At 39.7% G+C, this 13956-nt stretch overlaps 2 protein-coding genes across 2 annotated transcripts; both read left to right on the forward strand.

Annotated features, from left to right (window-relative positions):
* Positions 1 to 395: 395 nt before the first annotated feature.
* On the forward strand, positions 396 to 4994 carry LOC138214700 (zona pellucida sperm-binding protein 4-like). The gene is made up of 12 exons (XM_069176475.1): positions 396 to 549; positions 1273 to 1596; positions 1694 to 1806; positions 1922 to 2150; positions 2290 to 2412; positions 2848 to 3020; positions 3608 to 3705; positions 3862 to 4010; positions 4118 to 4295; positions 4381 to 4516; positions 4842 to 4916; positions 4986 to 4994. The coding sequence occupies exons 1-12, from the start codon at positions 396 to 398 to the stop codon at positions 4992 to 4994; spliced, it is 1761 nt and encodes a 586-aa protein (XP_069032576.1).
* Positions 4995 to 5746: 752 nt separating this feature from the next.
* On the forward strand, positions 5747 to 12937 carry cndp2 (carnosine dipeptidase 2). The gene is made up of 12 exons (XM_069176681.1): positions 5747 to 5851; positions 6995 to 7072; positions 7483 to 7626; positions 7748 to 7910; positions 9279 to 9367; positions 10468 to 10668; positions 10842 to 10926; positions 11012 to 11172; positions 11282 to 11446; positions 11875 to 12016; positions 12358 to 12505; positions 12748 to 12937. Exons 2-12 carry the CDS (start codon positions 7013 to 7015, stop codon positions 12812 to 12814), a joined length of 1425 nt encoding a protein of 474 aa, XP_069032782.1. The 5' UTR covers positions 5747 to 5851; positions 6995 to 7012; the 3' UTR covers positions 12815 to 12937.
* Positions 12938 to 13956: the final 1019 nt, after the last annotated feature.

The following is a 13956-nucleotide window of genomic DNA, read 5'->3' on the forward strand; positions in this document are numbered from 1 at the left end:
CTTTTCCTCTTTTTTTTGGTCACAGTTAATGTCTGACTTATTTCAATTATGAATATGTAAAAAAAAACAACTAACTTGCAGAAATGTATTCTGCATGCCAGAAGATTTAAGTCAATTTTGCGTTTTAATTTAGACTATTATAAATGTTATTTTCTTTCACGATAAAATCTTGGCCAATTCATTTACCATTTTAAAAGAAGTCTTTTTTTTTTTTCTTTTTTTTCCCCCCCACGGCATTTCCCATTGAGCATAAATAGGCCGGTTTTCGTTACGTGCCCAATTAGCAGTCACCAGGTGCAACTCGTTAACTTGAAACCGGGGCTTTTCGCGGGGGAGGGAGCCCTACGTGTCTTTATCCGGTGTTCGGCACCTTTGAAACGCTTTCTCTTGGATCCATGGCAGGGCACCGAGTCGAGCTGCTGGTGGTACTGACCGGGACTCTGCTGCTGCTGCTGTCAGTCCGGGGATGGGGCCGGATCAACCGGACTCAATTTATCCGTTTGTACGAAACCGGAAAGTGGTCTGAAGCGCGTAGTTTTTCATTTCCAGGTAAGCCACAGTGCACTCTCATGACTCTTCAGGTGTTCACATCGACAGGGGTCTTCCACATGTCTGCGGCCTCTAAAACCTGTTCGAGAAGCAAGAAAACCGCTTCACCACATGCATTTAACCGGGACCTGACGGTTGCGTTAGAAGCGAGACTTACTTTTAAAGAAAGAAGAACTTATTCTGGAGAGGAGAGATTGCTCTAATTAAACTTTTTAATATGATTATTTTTTATTTTATTTTATAGGCCTAGTCAGCCTATAACACCCAGGGGTGTTCTTGCTGCAGCCTTACTTGATCTGGTATGGGTGGTAGTTTATTGTTTAATGTTAACAAACTTTATGGCTCTAAAACTGATTTGATTTCATGACTGGACCTAATTATAACATCGTTTGACTTTCCCAGTTGCATTTTCGGTAAAATTTTTATTTAGCCATCACTTTTGCTTTACTTTAGTGTCACATTAATTATCTGGTCAGGCTGTGTGTGTGATTTTATTAAACCAAAGTCTTGGAATAACTGCATGCAATTGAACAAACAAAACAACATTAATGAATGAAGGTATTTTCTGTGTGTGTGTGTGTGTGTGTGTGTGTGTTGTAATGGATAAGGTGTTTCTAAAAGGTAAACTGAAGCTACATAGAAATACCACTTTATGGATAAGGGTGAGTTTTTTTGATGCCCTTTTGTCAGTGACATCAGATAATGACCACCTTACACCTCTAGATGACATCTATGACAATGAGGAGGAGGAGGAGGAGGAGGGTGATGAAAACTACATTTCTCTGGATGCAGTCCTGGAAGCGGTGGGTGTCGTCACCAGGGAATCCTTTGACCCTTTTGCTGACGAGGTGGACATGGAAGATTCGGATACAGCAAACTCGACCTGTGCCACACAAAATGGATTCCAGGTAGAATTTGTAGAAACCCATCCAGGGAGCTGGACTGGCAATCTGAGTAAGGGTTATCCTGGGCTGGAATTGGTTTGCAGTAATGCTGGCTTCCAAATTACTCTGCCAACTAACCTGTTCAGTGAGGTTAAAGTTTTGGGTATGTACTTAAAAAAAACAAGTGAAGTTTACATTTTTTTCTGAATGAATGTGAATGTTATTCTGAAAGATATTTTGGTTTAATTTTCTCCCTGCAGGCTTGAAGGACCTGCTGTCCATCATGGATGCTCCGAAGAATTGTGGTTATAGTGTGAACCTTCACCAGAAGACCTTGACTGTACCCTTCACTGGATGCCATGTGGAAAAACAAGTAATCAATTGCATTTCCTCCGTAATATTCTTTTTTTTTTTTTTTATTCCATAGAACATCCCATTAGAATTGATTTCATATCTTTTACCAAAGCTTTATTTTTAAATTATTTCAGACTAATGGCTACAGTGTGCAGTTGTTGTACATCGATGTGCTTGATCAGCCACAAATTTCTACCGCATCTTGTGAGAAGAGTATAAAGTTTGACCCCGGTCTGTCCCCTCGTGCCGGTGGGCAAACTGCGTCAAAGTGCAATAACCCAACCACTCCAAGACCAGCACCACACCCATGGTGGTTGAAACCAACCACTCCACCACCAGCAGTGAACCCAACAAAGGCGCAAAGTGAGTGTAAACTGTGTCTGGCAAATGAGCTGATATTTGATTTGTATCTGCAAGAACATGCATTGACATTAATAACGTCACACCGGAGTGACATCTGTGGATTTTTGAATGGCAAATTGTTTTAAATGTTTGGTTTCAGATTGTGCTGTCCCCACGGGAGAGCGGGTGGCTTGTGGTATCTCGGGAATAGCTTCATCAGTCTGTGAGAAGATTGGATGCTGTGTGGATCGCTTTACACATGCCTGCTACTACCCAATGGATGGTAAGGCTTATGTTTGGAGATACCTGGTAGAACTCTTCCATTTTGACTTGTTCTCTAAAGGAACACTTCTGTATTAATCCACTTTTTAAATCGTTGTCCAATCAGTGTTGATGGTAAATGAAGTCAATTGAAGGAATGAGTTCTGCTAACTCTGCTCTACCGGTTGAGTGGGTGTTGCAAGAGGAGAAACGCTGCAGAACGGGTTTAGATGTTGAAGCTCACGGTCAATGTGTTCTAGTCATGTAGGCACTGCAGGTGCAGGCATTGCTCTACTCGTAGGAAAACTCAGCCTTTTTGGTCAATGTAGTGCACACTGATGAATTAATTGCTTCAATTGACTACGTTTACCAACAACACCTAAGTGGGCACATTCAAGTGTTGAATTTCCTCTTGCGCTATTTGTTTTTATTTGTATTTACCCCCCCCTCAATTTAGAGTGCACGGCCAATCAACACTTTGTTTTTGCCATTCGTCACGACTCTGCATCCATCCCTGTGGACCCCACCAGACTTCTTATTCCTGGGAGCCCAGAGTGTAAACCAGTCATTGTTAATGACATGGTTGCCATCTTTAAGTTCAGAGTCAATGAATGTGGGACTCGTGTTTATGTAAGTTAATCCTTTCTTTAAACAACAAACTTGCCACTTTGGTACTTTTTAAATATAGTGCATTAAGCTACAGAGCTACTTGGTCTGTTCAGGATTGTTAAATGCTTCACAATATGACTCACCTTGTTCATGTTCAAAACTGGATTAAGCCTGATGAATATGCCAGACTTGCACTTATCTTCTACTGCATTTTCACAAGGCAAATAATCAAGAATTAAATGCTGCAGCTCTTAAATGATGTGAATTTTCAACTGTATAGATGGATTTGTTGAATGAAATCATGGCCATTGATATAAAACTCCTGACCTGTCATTGCAAGTTCTGTCACAAATGAACTTGTGATGCATCTGTCTCTGACAGACAACCCAAACTCACTACTTGTGATTTCACATCTGCTACATGTCTTTCCTTTTAAAAATATAGATAGATAGATAGCTATAGATGGATAATTCATGGGTTTTGAGATTTTAAGAGGACACTTGGCTCTCAACATGCTGGTAGCCTTGGAAACTGCACCTCAGTCAGTGCAGCCAATATTCTGTGTGACCTGAAGCAAATGCGTGTGGAACGTTTACATTTCTGAACAGGAAGTTGGTGAAATGAAGATCTACCTGGCTGAGGTGCAGACTATTGTCCAAGCTCTGAACCTCAAGTATGGCATAATTACAAGAAGTGATCCACTCCGGTTAGTGGGTTATACAGTACATTCAACAATGCATCTTAAGGGGCTAATGGTGGTCATATAAAACAAATCTGGTCCTACTCTTGATTTGACTATTAAATATTGATTTGTTTCTCTGACGTGTTTTAATGGACTTTCTTTAACACGTGTCTTTTGTAGGTTCTTGGTGGAGTGTCGATATGGCAAATCTGGCACGGCTCAGCAGTCATTAGCCAGCGTTGGCTACATGGTCAAGACCCCAACTTTCAGTCTGCCATCAGAAGTCGTTTCCAGCGGCTCAAGTGCTGTTCTGTTGAAAATAGCGACAGGTTGGATTATTTTCCATCAAACTACAATATGCAAATCCTTGATTAATTTGGCTGCAATGAGAATATACATTTAAATGCTCTTTTTCTCTCCTGTATAATCTGAACAGATGACACCTATACGAAGTATCTTCCCACTTACCATCAGCCCTTGCGACTGCTCCTTGGCAATCCTGTATATCTTGAATTGATCCTGAAGTCTCCCAAACCAGACGCAGTGATTCTTGTCAACTACTGCTTGGCTTACCCTCGCTCTGCAAAGAATGCTCTGGTGCTTATTTATGAAGGGTAAGCTTGAGAGTCTGAATCACTGCATAGCTATTCAGGGTCAACTTTAACTTTGCCTCACTTTAAGTTATGTTTGTGTCTGCAGGTGTGCCAACCCTCATGATCCACATGTGTCCATCCTTAAAGTCAGCGACCTTCCTCAAAATAGTCACCAAATACGTTTTGTAGTGAAGGCCTTCCAGTTTATGGATCAAATGACAAACACGTACCTCGATGAAGAAGTAAGTCAAAATGTGGTGTTTGGCCTCATGTCAGATTGATTTTACAGGATAAATGAATAGTGTCAGTGACCCTGACATGGTAATGTGGTGAAGGCCAATATTAACTGCTCTCACAGCAACGTGAATGTTTATTATAAATGCAACAAAACAAGGTAATGTGTACGACGACTCGCCCGTCTCTCAAGTTGGATATCTGACTTTGATCAAGGGATTGTTCTATGATAAGAAAATTAACATCTCAAGATGTTAAGTGGCATCTTGTAATGAAGAAACTTTCTCTAACACAAAGTTCTCTAAACCTTGCTGATGTGTCGTTTCCCTTTAGATCTATTTCATGTGCTCTACAGAGGTTTGTAGGCCAGCAGAAAAGAAATGTGAACAGCGGTGCTTTGACGGACAGGTGAGTCTATAAACCTTGCTGATATGCCACCAATTGTTTAAATGTCTAATCAAATTATTTTGCTTCCAGGCACCATGAGGATTTGCTGCTGAAGATCTATAAAAAGGATTAATGAAATGGAAAAAAAAAAAAATAATAAATGGAAAATTTTTATTGTACAGTTTTCATGGCTCTTAGTAGTATGTCTTTTAAAAAAATGTTGCTGAAAGGCTCATTACTGGCATAAAATCAAGAAATATGAGCATTTGGATCTGCAAAATGATTATCTAATGCTTAAATGCACTACTGTCAAGATTCCTGCGCTACACAAGTAAGAGTCCTAACATGGATGAGCACTATTTGTTAGTAGACTACGGGAAGTACGTCATTAGTCTAACCTGCAGTAATGCATCATGTTTACATCGTTTCTGTTCTGTAATAACCACCTATCTCCTAAAACGTCAACAGGCTTGGAAAAACAATGCATTTTCCCAAGTGGATTTTAAAATTGATAGAGCATAAAGTTGTGGAGTTTTCCCAGTCCATAAAGGAACATGTAATCCAGCAGAAAATTTCAAATATAACCAAATGTGGACATGCACAGCATTAATGGGACAGAAAGGGTCTGAAAACTCGATTTAATATTGAATGAAATGGAAATACTCCAATTAAAAATGCACCAAATTTGAGCAGAATAACTATAACCAGCCGTTTCTTTGAAAAGTCCTTACATTATGAAGATTTGCCAGAGAGGGTAACTCTTGTCACTAAACTGTCTCTGGACCCACAATCCTTTGCGCCGTGACGCTCCGGTAGCTGTTTGCGCACAACGAACGGATTCGACTTTAAACCTGCTGATTTGTCATTTAAAAAAAAAAAAAAAACAAACACAGGAAGTGTCTGTCAGGTGAGAGGAGTCACATGTGGACATCAGCTGGACGGGAATAGAACACGAAGTAAGTTGTTTTTTAAAAAAAAATTTTTTATAGCGGAACTGGCGGTTTTTATGGGTCTCTATTTGAGAAATTCACAAAGTATTTTCCAGGACTGGCTACCTCTCAGTCAGCGTCATGTAGAGTGACTCAGCTACTGCGAGTTAGCTGCAGTGTTTTACGGCATGGCGCTTTTAAACCTGCTGGTTTTAAATGCCTGTATAATAGCCAACAATAACCTCCTACCTGCAGTATGTTCAATGTTAAAAACAAGCCAATCTCAAGGTTATATTTTTCTCTTGATCTCGAAAGTACTCTTGGTTTATGCAGAGCTTTTTCCACATGTTTTGTAAATAAACTATTTGTATTTTAACTAGGGCTGCATGTGATGGATATTTTCACTACCGATCGATCTGGAGATTTTTTTTTTTTTTTTTCTAGATTAATTTGATTAGCTGGTTAAAAATGACAATTTCAACCAGTGGTACCAAGAAGAACCACAAAATAATCATATCCAAGCAGAATTCAGAGAATTTTTAGCACATTTTCAATAATAAAAAAAAAAAAACTTAAAACAAGTATCAAAATATATATGACCTTTATTTAACCAGGTAAAATCAATTGAGAACCAATTCTCATTTACAATGATGACCTGAATAGTTGGTGATTCATTTTCTATTGATCAGCTGATCGATCAATCGACTATTGTTGCAATTGTTAATTACTCAAATCACATACTAAAACATTTGAATGAAAATTCTGTGAATGAACCTGGAGCAACAATGGACTCAAGTTCAAACACCTTGAATGGTTTACCACATGGGTGTGCGGGACCTGATAAATGTTATGGTCCACAGATTCCTGCTAAAAGGACATCAGACTTCTCCTTTAATATGACATTTCCAAAATGTAACTTTCCGATAAGAGCCTTTTTGGTCTTGACATTTACCCACATTATTATTCTACAAGTAAAGGGACAGTCAGCTGTGACTGTAGTTCTGCAAAACTATAACCAACTCAACTTCTGGCACTCTCACCCAGCATGATGAAGGAGGAGCTACAAATACAGTGACTGTCAGCAGGTTTGCAGGTGGGCGGAGTCTCTGCCATAAGATATCACAAGGGGTTCGAAGTAGACTGACACCACTCTGCTTGTTAAACCTGCAGCTCCTGTCGCTGGCAAAAATGGCTCATCTCACAGCGCTTTTCAAGTATGTGGACGAACATCAGGATCTGTACGTGCAGGTGAGGTCACAGATTTGACAGAGTAAATCAGTGTAACTTCACCTCCTGTTGGACCGCTTGATATTGCGATCAACTAATCATTATGGTGATCAGATAGTTGCCAAATGTGTGTCTTTACTTGATCAAATCGTGCTTTGTGAGTCTTGAATACTGAACAACATTGTAACTTATTCGCCTTGACTGAACCAGACTATATGCCAAATGTCATAAATGTAAAACTAGTTGACCTGATGAAGTCGGCTTCAGTGACATTTTAACTGTAGCTGTAGTTCAATTTTGTAGAAGCCCTGCTGAGAAACATTCACTCTGGCTCTATTGGTCACAGTTTAACCAAAGCAGGGATAGAATATATAAAACACCCATTGTTTGAAAACAGTGCGAGTTATTTGAATTGTTCTTTTTTTTGCCAGCGCCTTGCAGATTGGGTGGGCGTTCAGAGTGTGTCTGCTTGGCCTGAGAAGCGCGGCGAGATCAAGAGGATGATGGAGATGGCGGCCAAGGACATTGAGAAGCTCGGGGGGACGGTGGAGATGGTGGACATCGGCAACCAGAAGGTAAGAGGGTGTGAGAGTGGGCTGTTGATGTCTGCACTTGTTTGTCAAAAAATGCAAATGTTTAAACTGGGCTCTCTATGTCACCCATAACCTTCAGTTAAATTAAATGTTGTCCTTCCAGCTTCCCTCTGGAGAGGAGATCCCGCTGCCTCCGATCGTCCTGGGATGTTTGGGGTCAGACCCAGGCAAGAAGACGGTGTGTATTTACGGCCACCTCGATGTCCAGCCAGCCAACATCGATGATGGCTGGGATACAGAGCCGTTCACTCTGGTAGAGAAAGATGGTAAGCGCAGTATATTTTTGGTTTCTGTTTTGGTAATATTCTGTATAAAAGTAACCTCAGAGCAGTTTTAATATGATCCAGAAAGTCCCAGATGTCATGGCGTTACTGAAGCAGACTGGAATGCTGTCTGGCATGTAAGACAAGGCATTATGTGATTATCCTCAAGGTTTCGGTTCCCAGTCTTCAATGTAATGGTTACACCATCCTTTTTGGGTGGTTTGTTAAACTTTTAGTATCAAATCTCACTGAAATAAATGACCTGTTGGCAGTCTTGCCAAAAACAAAGAGAACAGTTTGGCAACGCTAAGGTAACAGAATAATATCATTATTACTCAAACATAGCTTCCTATTTAAATGCTCTTTTGAGCTTTTATCAGCTTTGTACCTGTGGTCATATCACAGTTTGCGACATGTTTCCAAAGTCCAGACTAATTACCTCATGTTTTAGGTTTGAGATGTATTCTTGTCTTATCTGCAGTCCGCACAGGTATAGTGGAAAGCAGCACTGTTGTTTTTAGAAGAATCATAAATGCACTCAAAAGCATTTTATTTAGTAAATGTACTGCATGATGACAGATGCTATTTATGCAGCTTCTGCTTTACTTCACAAATAAACTGTAACTTGATTAAATCTCTTGTTTTTGTATCATAAGCCACCACAATTCCTGAATTAGTGACTGCGTTATTACACCTACCCCGGAACAATGCAAATGCTGCACTTGAATGAGTTTAACTTTAACAGTGTATTTGCGAGGTACAAAATAACACAATGACTCTGCTGGATTTGAACTATAAACCCTGTAAAACTGTTTAATACATGAGTATTGCAATTAACCTGGTCAGCTTCCTTTACTACTGTTATACTTGACAGATAAAGCACTTTAAACTTGGACTTGAATTTATTGAGTCATATTATTGAGCCATGTTTTTGTGGTTTATTTCTGATACCATCAGCATTTATAGACTGTCAGATATTGATAAGCTTTTCACTTCTGTTTTTACTGCGTTGAGATTTTTTTCGGCTTATAATACCAGCACTGAAAGCGTTTTCTGGTGACAGTCAGCTGACGGAAAGTAGCACGTCCGCTTCCTCCTTTCTGTACAGCTCAGTTTGTGCTAACATCATGTTCTACTAGACACGCACAGATCTGCCTCCAATTTGAACAAGGGTTTCATTCCCAATGGGAAATGTGCATTCGAGCAAGACTAAAAGTCTATAGCGATGCTATTGGCATCAGATGCTGTAATGAACTTAAAGTGAACTGCATTTCTTGTAATTATCTTATTTTTCAACAATCAAAAACTTGTGTCCACGGAATAATTTGAAAGATACTTTAATCTTTAAAGTAAAACTCTGCTTTCTCATAGGTAAGCTCTATGGACGAGGATCTACTGATGACAAGGGACCAGTGTTGGCCTGGTTTAACTGCATTGAGGCCTATCAGAAGATTCAGCAGGTATAGTTATTGCCACACTTCCACTACATTGTTAAGGAAAAGGGAGATATAAAACTCTGTGAAATGCTTCAAGTGGATCATACTTCCTATTTTGAATCCCACAGCACTTCTTAAAGTGTTTAGCCGATTACCTTTCCCACCTATTCACACGTTCCCAAACTAAACTTTCTCTATTCTATTAAAGAAAAAAGAAAAGCTTAAATGATCAGAAATCATTGGGCACCGATGTTAGATCTGAGCTCGCCATCATCACTTTGTGGTGTCTTAATGTCCAGCCAGCTGATATGATGATGCAATGTTACAGTGTGTCCAGAAGTAACCCCAAGCTGCTTTTATATAACATGATAAGTCAGGTGTGGTAGAGTGCTGAATAGAAAACATTCCTTGTGATCAGTACTTACTGACAGGAATGCTGTTTGATTGGAAATACAGAGGTGTGGCAGTCTATTTCAGGATGGGAAATGTTGTTTACAGTTTATCAGACAAAGAAAATAATCATTCAATTAATCCATCTGTTGCACACGTTCACACAGACATTTTATTTTGTTTTTTTAAGTTGATTTATGAACCGTTTGTTTTACAAAGCAATGAGATTTTAGATTTGGAATATATGTAACCTTATATATGGAGACATTATACATTGTTAATAATATTTGAGAAATGGATTATCTCTGTGTTAAAGTACACCACTAATTTGGTCATTGCCTGTTGATCACTTGAGAGCCGTCAGCAGTGCTTATCCTGGTCAAAGGTCTTGGAATAAAATCATGTTGCGTCTTATCCAGCCATCACTTAATGATTAAACTGAGTCTCGTCCCCTGTGTGTTGTTTTGACTCACCTTTGCAGTCAACAGATGCAGAAAGTTGTGTTCCAAATGAAAAGGTTTTTGCTCTTTTTGAACTCTAGAAAGTGAAGATCTATGTAAGGATTTAAATCATTTGTATAGCCTCAAAATCACCCTGATTTTTCAGCTGAAATCAGTGACCACCTTTCATCCTACTTATCTTTTTTCGATGTGCACAGTGAGGCCTGGTGATGATCTACTGTATATGGCGGGTTTTTTTTTCTCTCTTTTCTAATGTTTCTCTTCGTGCTGCAGGAGCTTCCCATCAACATCAAATTCTGCTTCGAGGGGATGGAGGAATCCGGATCTGAGGGCCTGGATGAACTGGTGTTTTCTAGGAAAGACACCTTTTTGAAAGACGTGGACTACATCTGCATCTCTGACAACTACTGGCTGGGCAAGACCAAACCCTGCATCACCTATGGTCTGAGAGGAATCTGCTATTTCTTCATTGAGGTGGAGTCTTATTATAGTGCCTCTTACACTTTTAGCATAATGAGTTAAAGTGTGGTGAGAACAAACCCAGGTCTCCTGTAATGCAGTGTTTCATAATAACACAAATGTACTCCAGTTACTTGTGAACTTGCGATTTGATGCATGATAATAATGTTTAACTTTCAAACTTAAAGGTGGAGTGCGGTGCCAAGGACCTCCACTCAGGCGTGTTTGGCGGCTCTGTACACGAGGCCATGACTGACCTCATTGCACTAATGGGCAAGTGAAGCTGATGAATGAGCTTTCATTTCATAAAACTCATCTGAAGCAGATTGTGGTCACTAATTTGTCACTTCCTACACAGGCTCCCTGGTTGACAAGAAGGGGAAGGTTTTGGTTCCCGGGATGTACGACAACGTAGCCCCTCTGACAGAAGAGGAGCAAAAGCTGTACGAGAAGATTGACTTTGACCTGGACGAGTACTGCAAAGATGTGGGAGTTGGGCAGCTGCTGCATGACACCAAGGCAAGGAAATGATTTATGTTGCCAAAATGTGTTGCATTACTCTGGATCACTTATGTAAAGTGTAATGCTTTTTTTTTTTTTTTTTTTTTTTTAATATTTTCCACTGTAGGAGAAAATCCTCATGCACCGCTGGAGGTACCCGTGTCTGTCTCTTCATGGTATCGAGGGGGCTTTCTCTGAAACGGGAGCAAAGACTGTTATCCCCCGCAAGGTCATCGGCAAGTTCTCCATCCGCCTTGTCCCTGACATGGACCCCAAAGATGTGGAGAAGCAGGTAGACAAAGATTGCACCTAACTGACTCTTAATAGCGTCGTCTTGTAGTATTCATGTGTCTTCAGTGTTTTGGGTTATCAACGCAGTTTTTTTTGGAAAGAATATTTCATCTCCAACTCAAATTGTGTTACTAAAATGCATAAAGCATCCATACATCATGATAATGTAGTAAGAGGAATGTTTAAGACAGATCCTGAATTTGGGAAACAAAGAGAGGTAATTTAGTGACATTTGTTTGGTATTGAATGACAAAATCTCAATCAGCTTCAGCCTGAAGTTAGACTGTGGGCCAGCTTTAATACAGCTTCAATCTGTCACTACCTGTTTATGACCTCCTGAAACTTAAGAAGAATAGCTGTTATTGATCTTATGTTAAAAATCTTGTCTGTGCTTTCATTGTACTGTTATTATTCTTTGTCCCTATCAAGGTTATGAGCCATCTGCAGAAGACGTTTTCTGAACGTGGAAGCCCAAACAAACTGAAAATACACATGGGCCACGGTGCCAAAGCCTGGGTCTCTGACTTCAACCACCCACACTACATGGCTGGTCGAAAGGCCATGAAGACAGGTACAGAGGCATGATAAGAGTCATATGATGACACGGTCAGTTCTAGGGATGCACCGTTACTGATACTGCTATCGGATCTTGGTCCAATGCTGACTCGCATTGCCGCATTGGGTAATCAATAACAGTGAAGCCAATCAATTCAGATCCGTTTTATGTTTACATCTACATAGCGCGTCTGCGGCGCTCTCGTAGACCCGGCTAGTTTGCTGGAAGGAAGTACTATAGGAGGGAGCTAACAGAAAGTGTCAGCTGTTTTGAGCTAGTTTACACACAAATATTTTGTCACGTTTGTTTTCTGAATAACTGTTCTTCCCTCCTCCTCCTCCTTGTTGCTGCTGTAGTCTTTGGTGTTGAGCCTGACCTGACTCGTGAGGGAGGCAGCATCCCAGTCACCCTGACCTTCCAGGAGGCCACAGGCCGTAACGTCATGCTGCTCCCTGTAGGATCCTCTGACGACGGAGCTCACTCCCAGAACGAAAAGCTCAACAGGTTCGACGCAGCACCGACTTTCACTTCTTGGGAATTTAGAGGCGATATCGAAGTTAAAGAAGAACATAATCAAAATAAAGAGAAAAGTTTGTTGTATGATCATTTAACTCTTGTTTACCACCTCCACGGTTTTTTTTATCTTTAAGTTGGTGATTGTTAAATTGACATTTAGATTTTCTTTGTTTAGGTTTTTAATTGCAAAATAAAATACTACAATATTTGTTTTATTTCTCCATTTTCAGATCCAACTACGTTCAAGGAATCAAGATGCTCGGTGCATACTTCCATGAGGTTTCCCAGCTGGAATGAATTGATGTCTCATCATGATAAAATCCTTCCTCACTATCAGAGCCATAATCATTGTAGTATGATTTATCTTCCATAATTAATGGTTTTATATACACGAATAATAAAAGTCTTTTTTCTTTGTTACTCTGTGTTGTCTTGTTTAATTCATGGCTGGATAGGATTAACCATTGATGCAATGCGCCGCATCAGTTATCTGCTTACAATCACCGACAAATATATTATAATTTATTTATAAAAAAATTATAGTTTGATTGATTAAGCAGATGTGTTAGAGTGATAGGCTGACAAAAAAACAAGATCTGTGATTACACTTTGTTGCTCTGCATAAGCATCAGTGAAACCAGTCCCATGTGTAAGACAGCTATCAGCCTTCTCATGGACACAAGAAAACATTTTTATTTAAAAAATGAACAAAGCAGCAGCATGCAGAAATTCAGCAATTCAGAACCTATAAAAAAAGGCTTAAAATCTTCCTGCAAAACAATTCAGGTTGCCTTATGTGCCATTAAGAATGCTGCATAGTCAGACTCGATGCCCATTGCACTAAAACAATTGATGTAACGACTACACATAATGATAGTGATTCAACACAGAACTGCAAGAACTCAAAATGAGATTGTTTTATTTCTTCTAACACTTGTGCTATGTCCTAAGGGGGAAAAAAACCAAACAATAATATTATTGAAAAGTATGTTTTTATTACATTTTGTGGGCTGGTGTACTGATAAGTGTTGTGTTTCTTCACAATATTTAATCGAAAGGAATGTTATGGGTAAACTGTGACGTAATCTATAATCAACTAAAGATGAAAATGTGGAAATTATGGGAAATGTACACGGAGACTTTAAACACTCCTGTCCCTTTAATGCAGGGGGCGGAGTCTGTGGAGCCGAGAGGAAGCGCTTGCGCGACATGAGGTTGCCAATTTTGTTATCAAACAGATATGCAATCGAAATGTAATTTATTCACAACTTCTACAGCGACCATCGTTTTCATCTCTGTCATCTCTATATTTACACCATTGAAGAAATGCTTTTTTGCGACTTGATATAAGTTCAGCTAGGTTTTTATGGTATTGGGGGATACCGGAAGGACCTGGCAACACAAGCTGTCACTTTCCGGCGCGGGAAAATCGTAAACAA

The sequence above is a fragment of the Embiotoca jacksoni genome, unplaced genomic scaffold, assembly GCF_022577435.1.
Source record: "Embiotoca jacksoni isolate LCO1_2020_lvr unplaced genomic scaffold, fEmbJac1.0.p SCAF_7, whole genome shotgun sequence".
Taxonomy (NCBI): domain Eukaryota; kingdom Metazoa; phylum Chordata; class Actinopteri; family Embiotocidae; genus Embiotoca; species Embiotoca jacksoni.

Coding starts and splice junctions, on each gene's coding strand:
- LOC138214700 (XM_069176475.1), top strand. CDS start 396: ATGGCAGGGCACCGAGTCGAGCTGCTGGTGGTACTGACCGGGACTCTG. Junction 4,011..4,117: donor TCTGTTGAAAATAGCGACAG/GTTGGATTATTT, acceptor TAATCTGAACAG/ATGACACCTATACGAAGTAT. Junction 4,517..4,841: donor ACACGTACCTCGATGAAGAA/GTAAGTCAAAAT, acceptor GTTTCCCTTTAG/ATCTATTTCATGTGCTCTAC.
- cndp2 (XM_069176681.1), top strand. CDS start 7,013: ATGGCTCATCTCACAGCGCTTTTCAAGTATGTGGACGAACATCAGGAT. Junction 11,447..11,874: donor CCAAAGATGTGGAGAAGCAG/GTAGACAAAGAT, acceptor GTCCCTATCAAG/GTTATGAGCCATCTGCAGAA. Junction 12,506..12,747: donor CAGAACGAAAAGCTCAACAG/GTTCGACGCAGC, acceptor CTCCATTTTCAG/ATCCAACTACGTTCAAGGAA.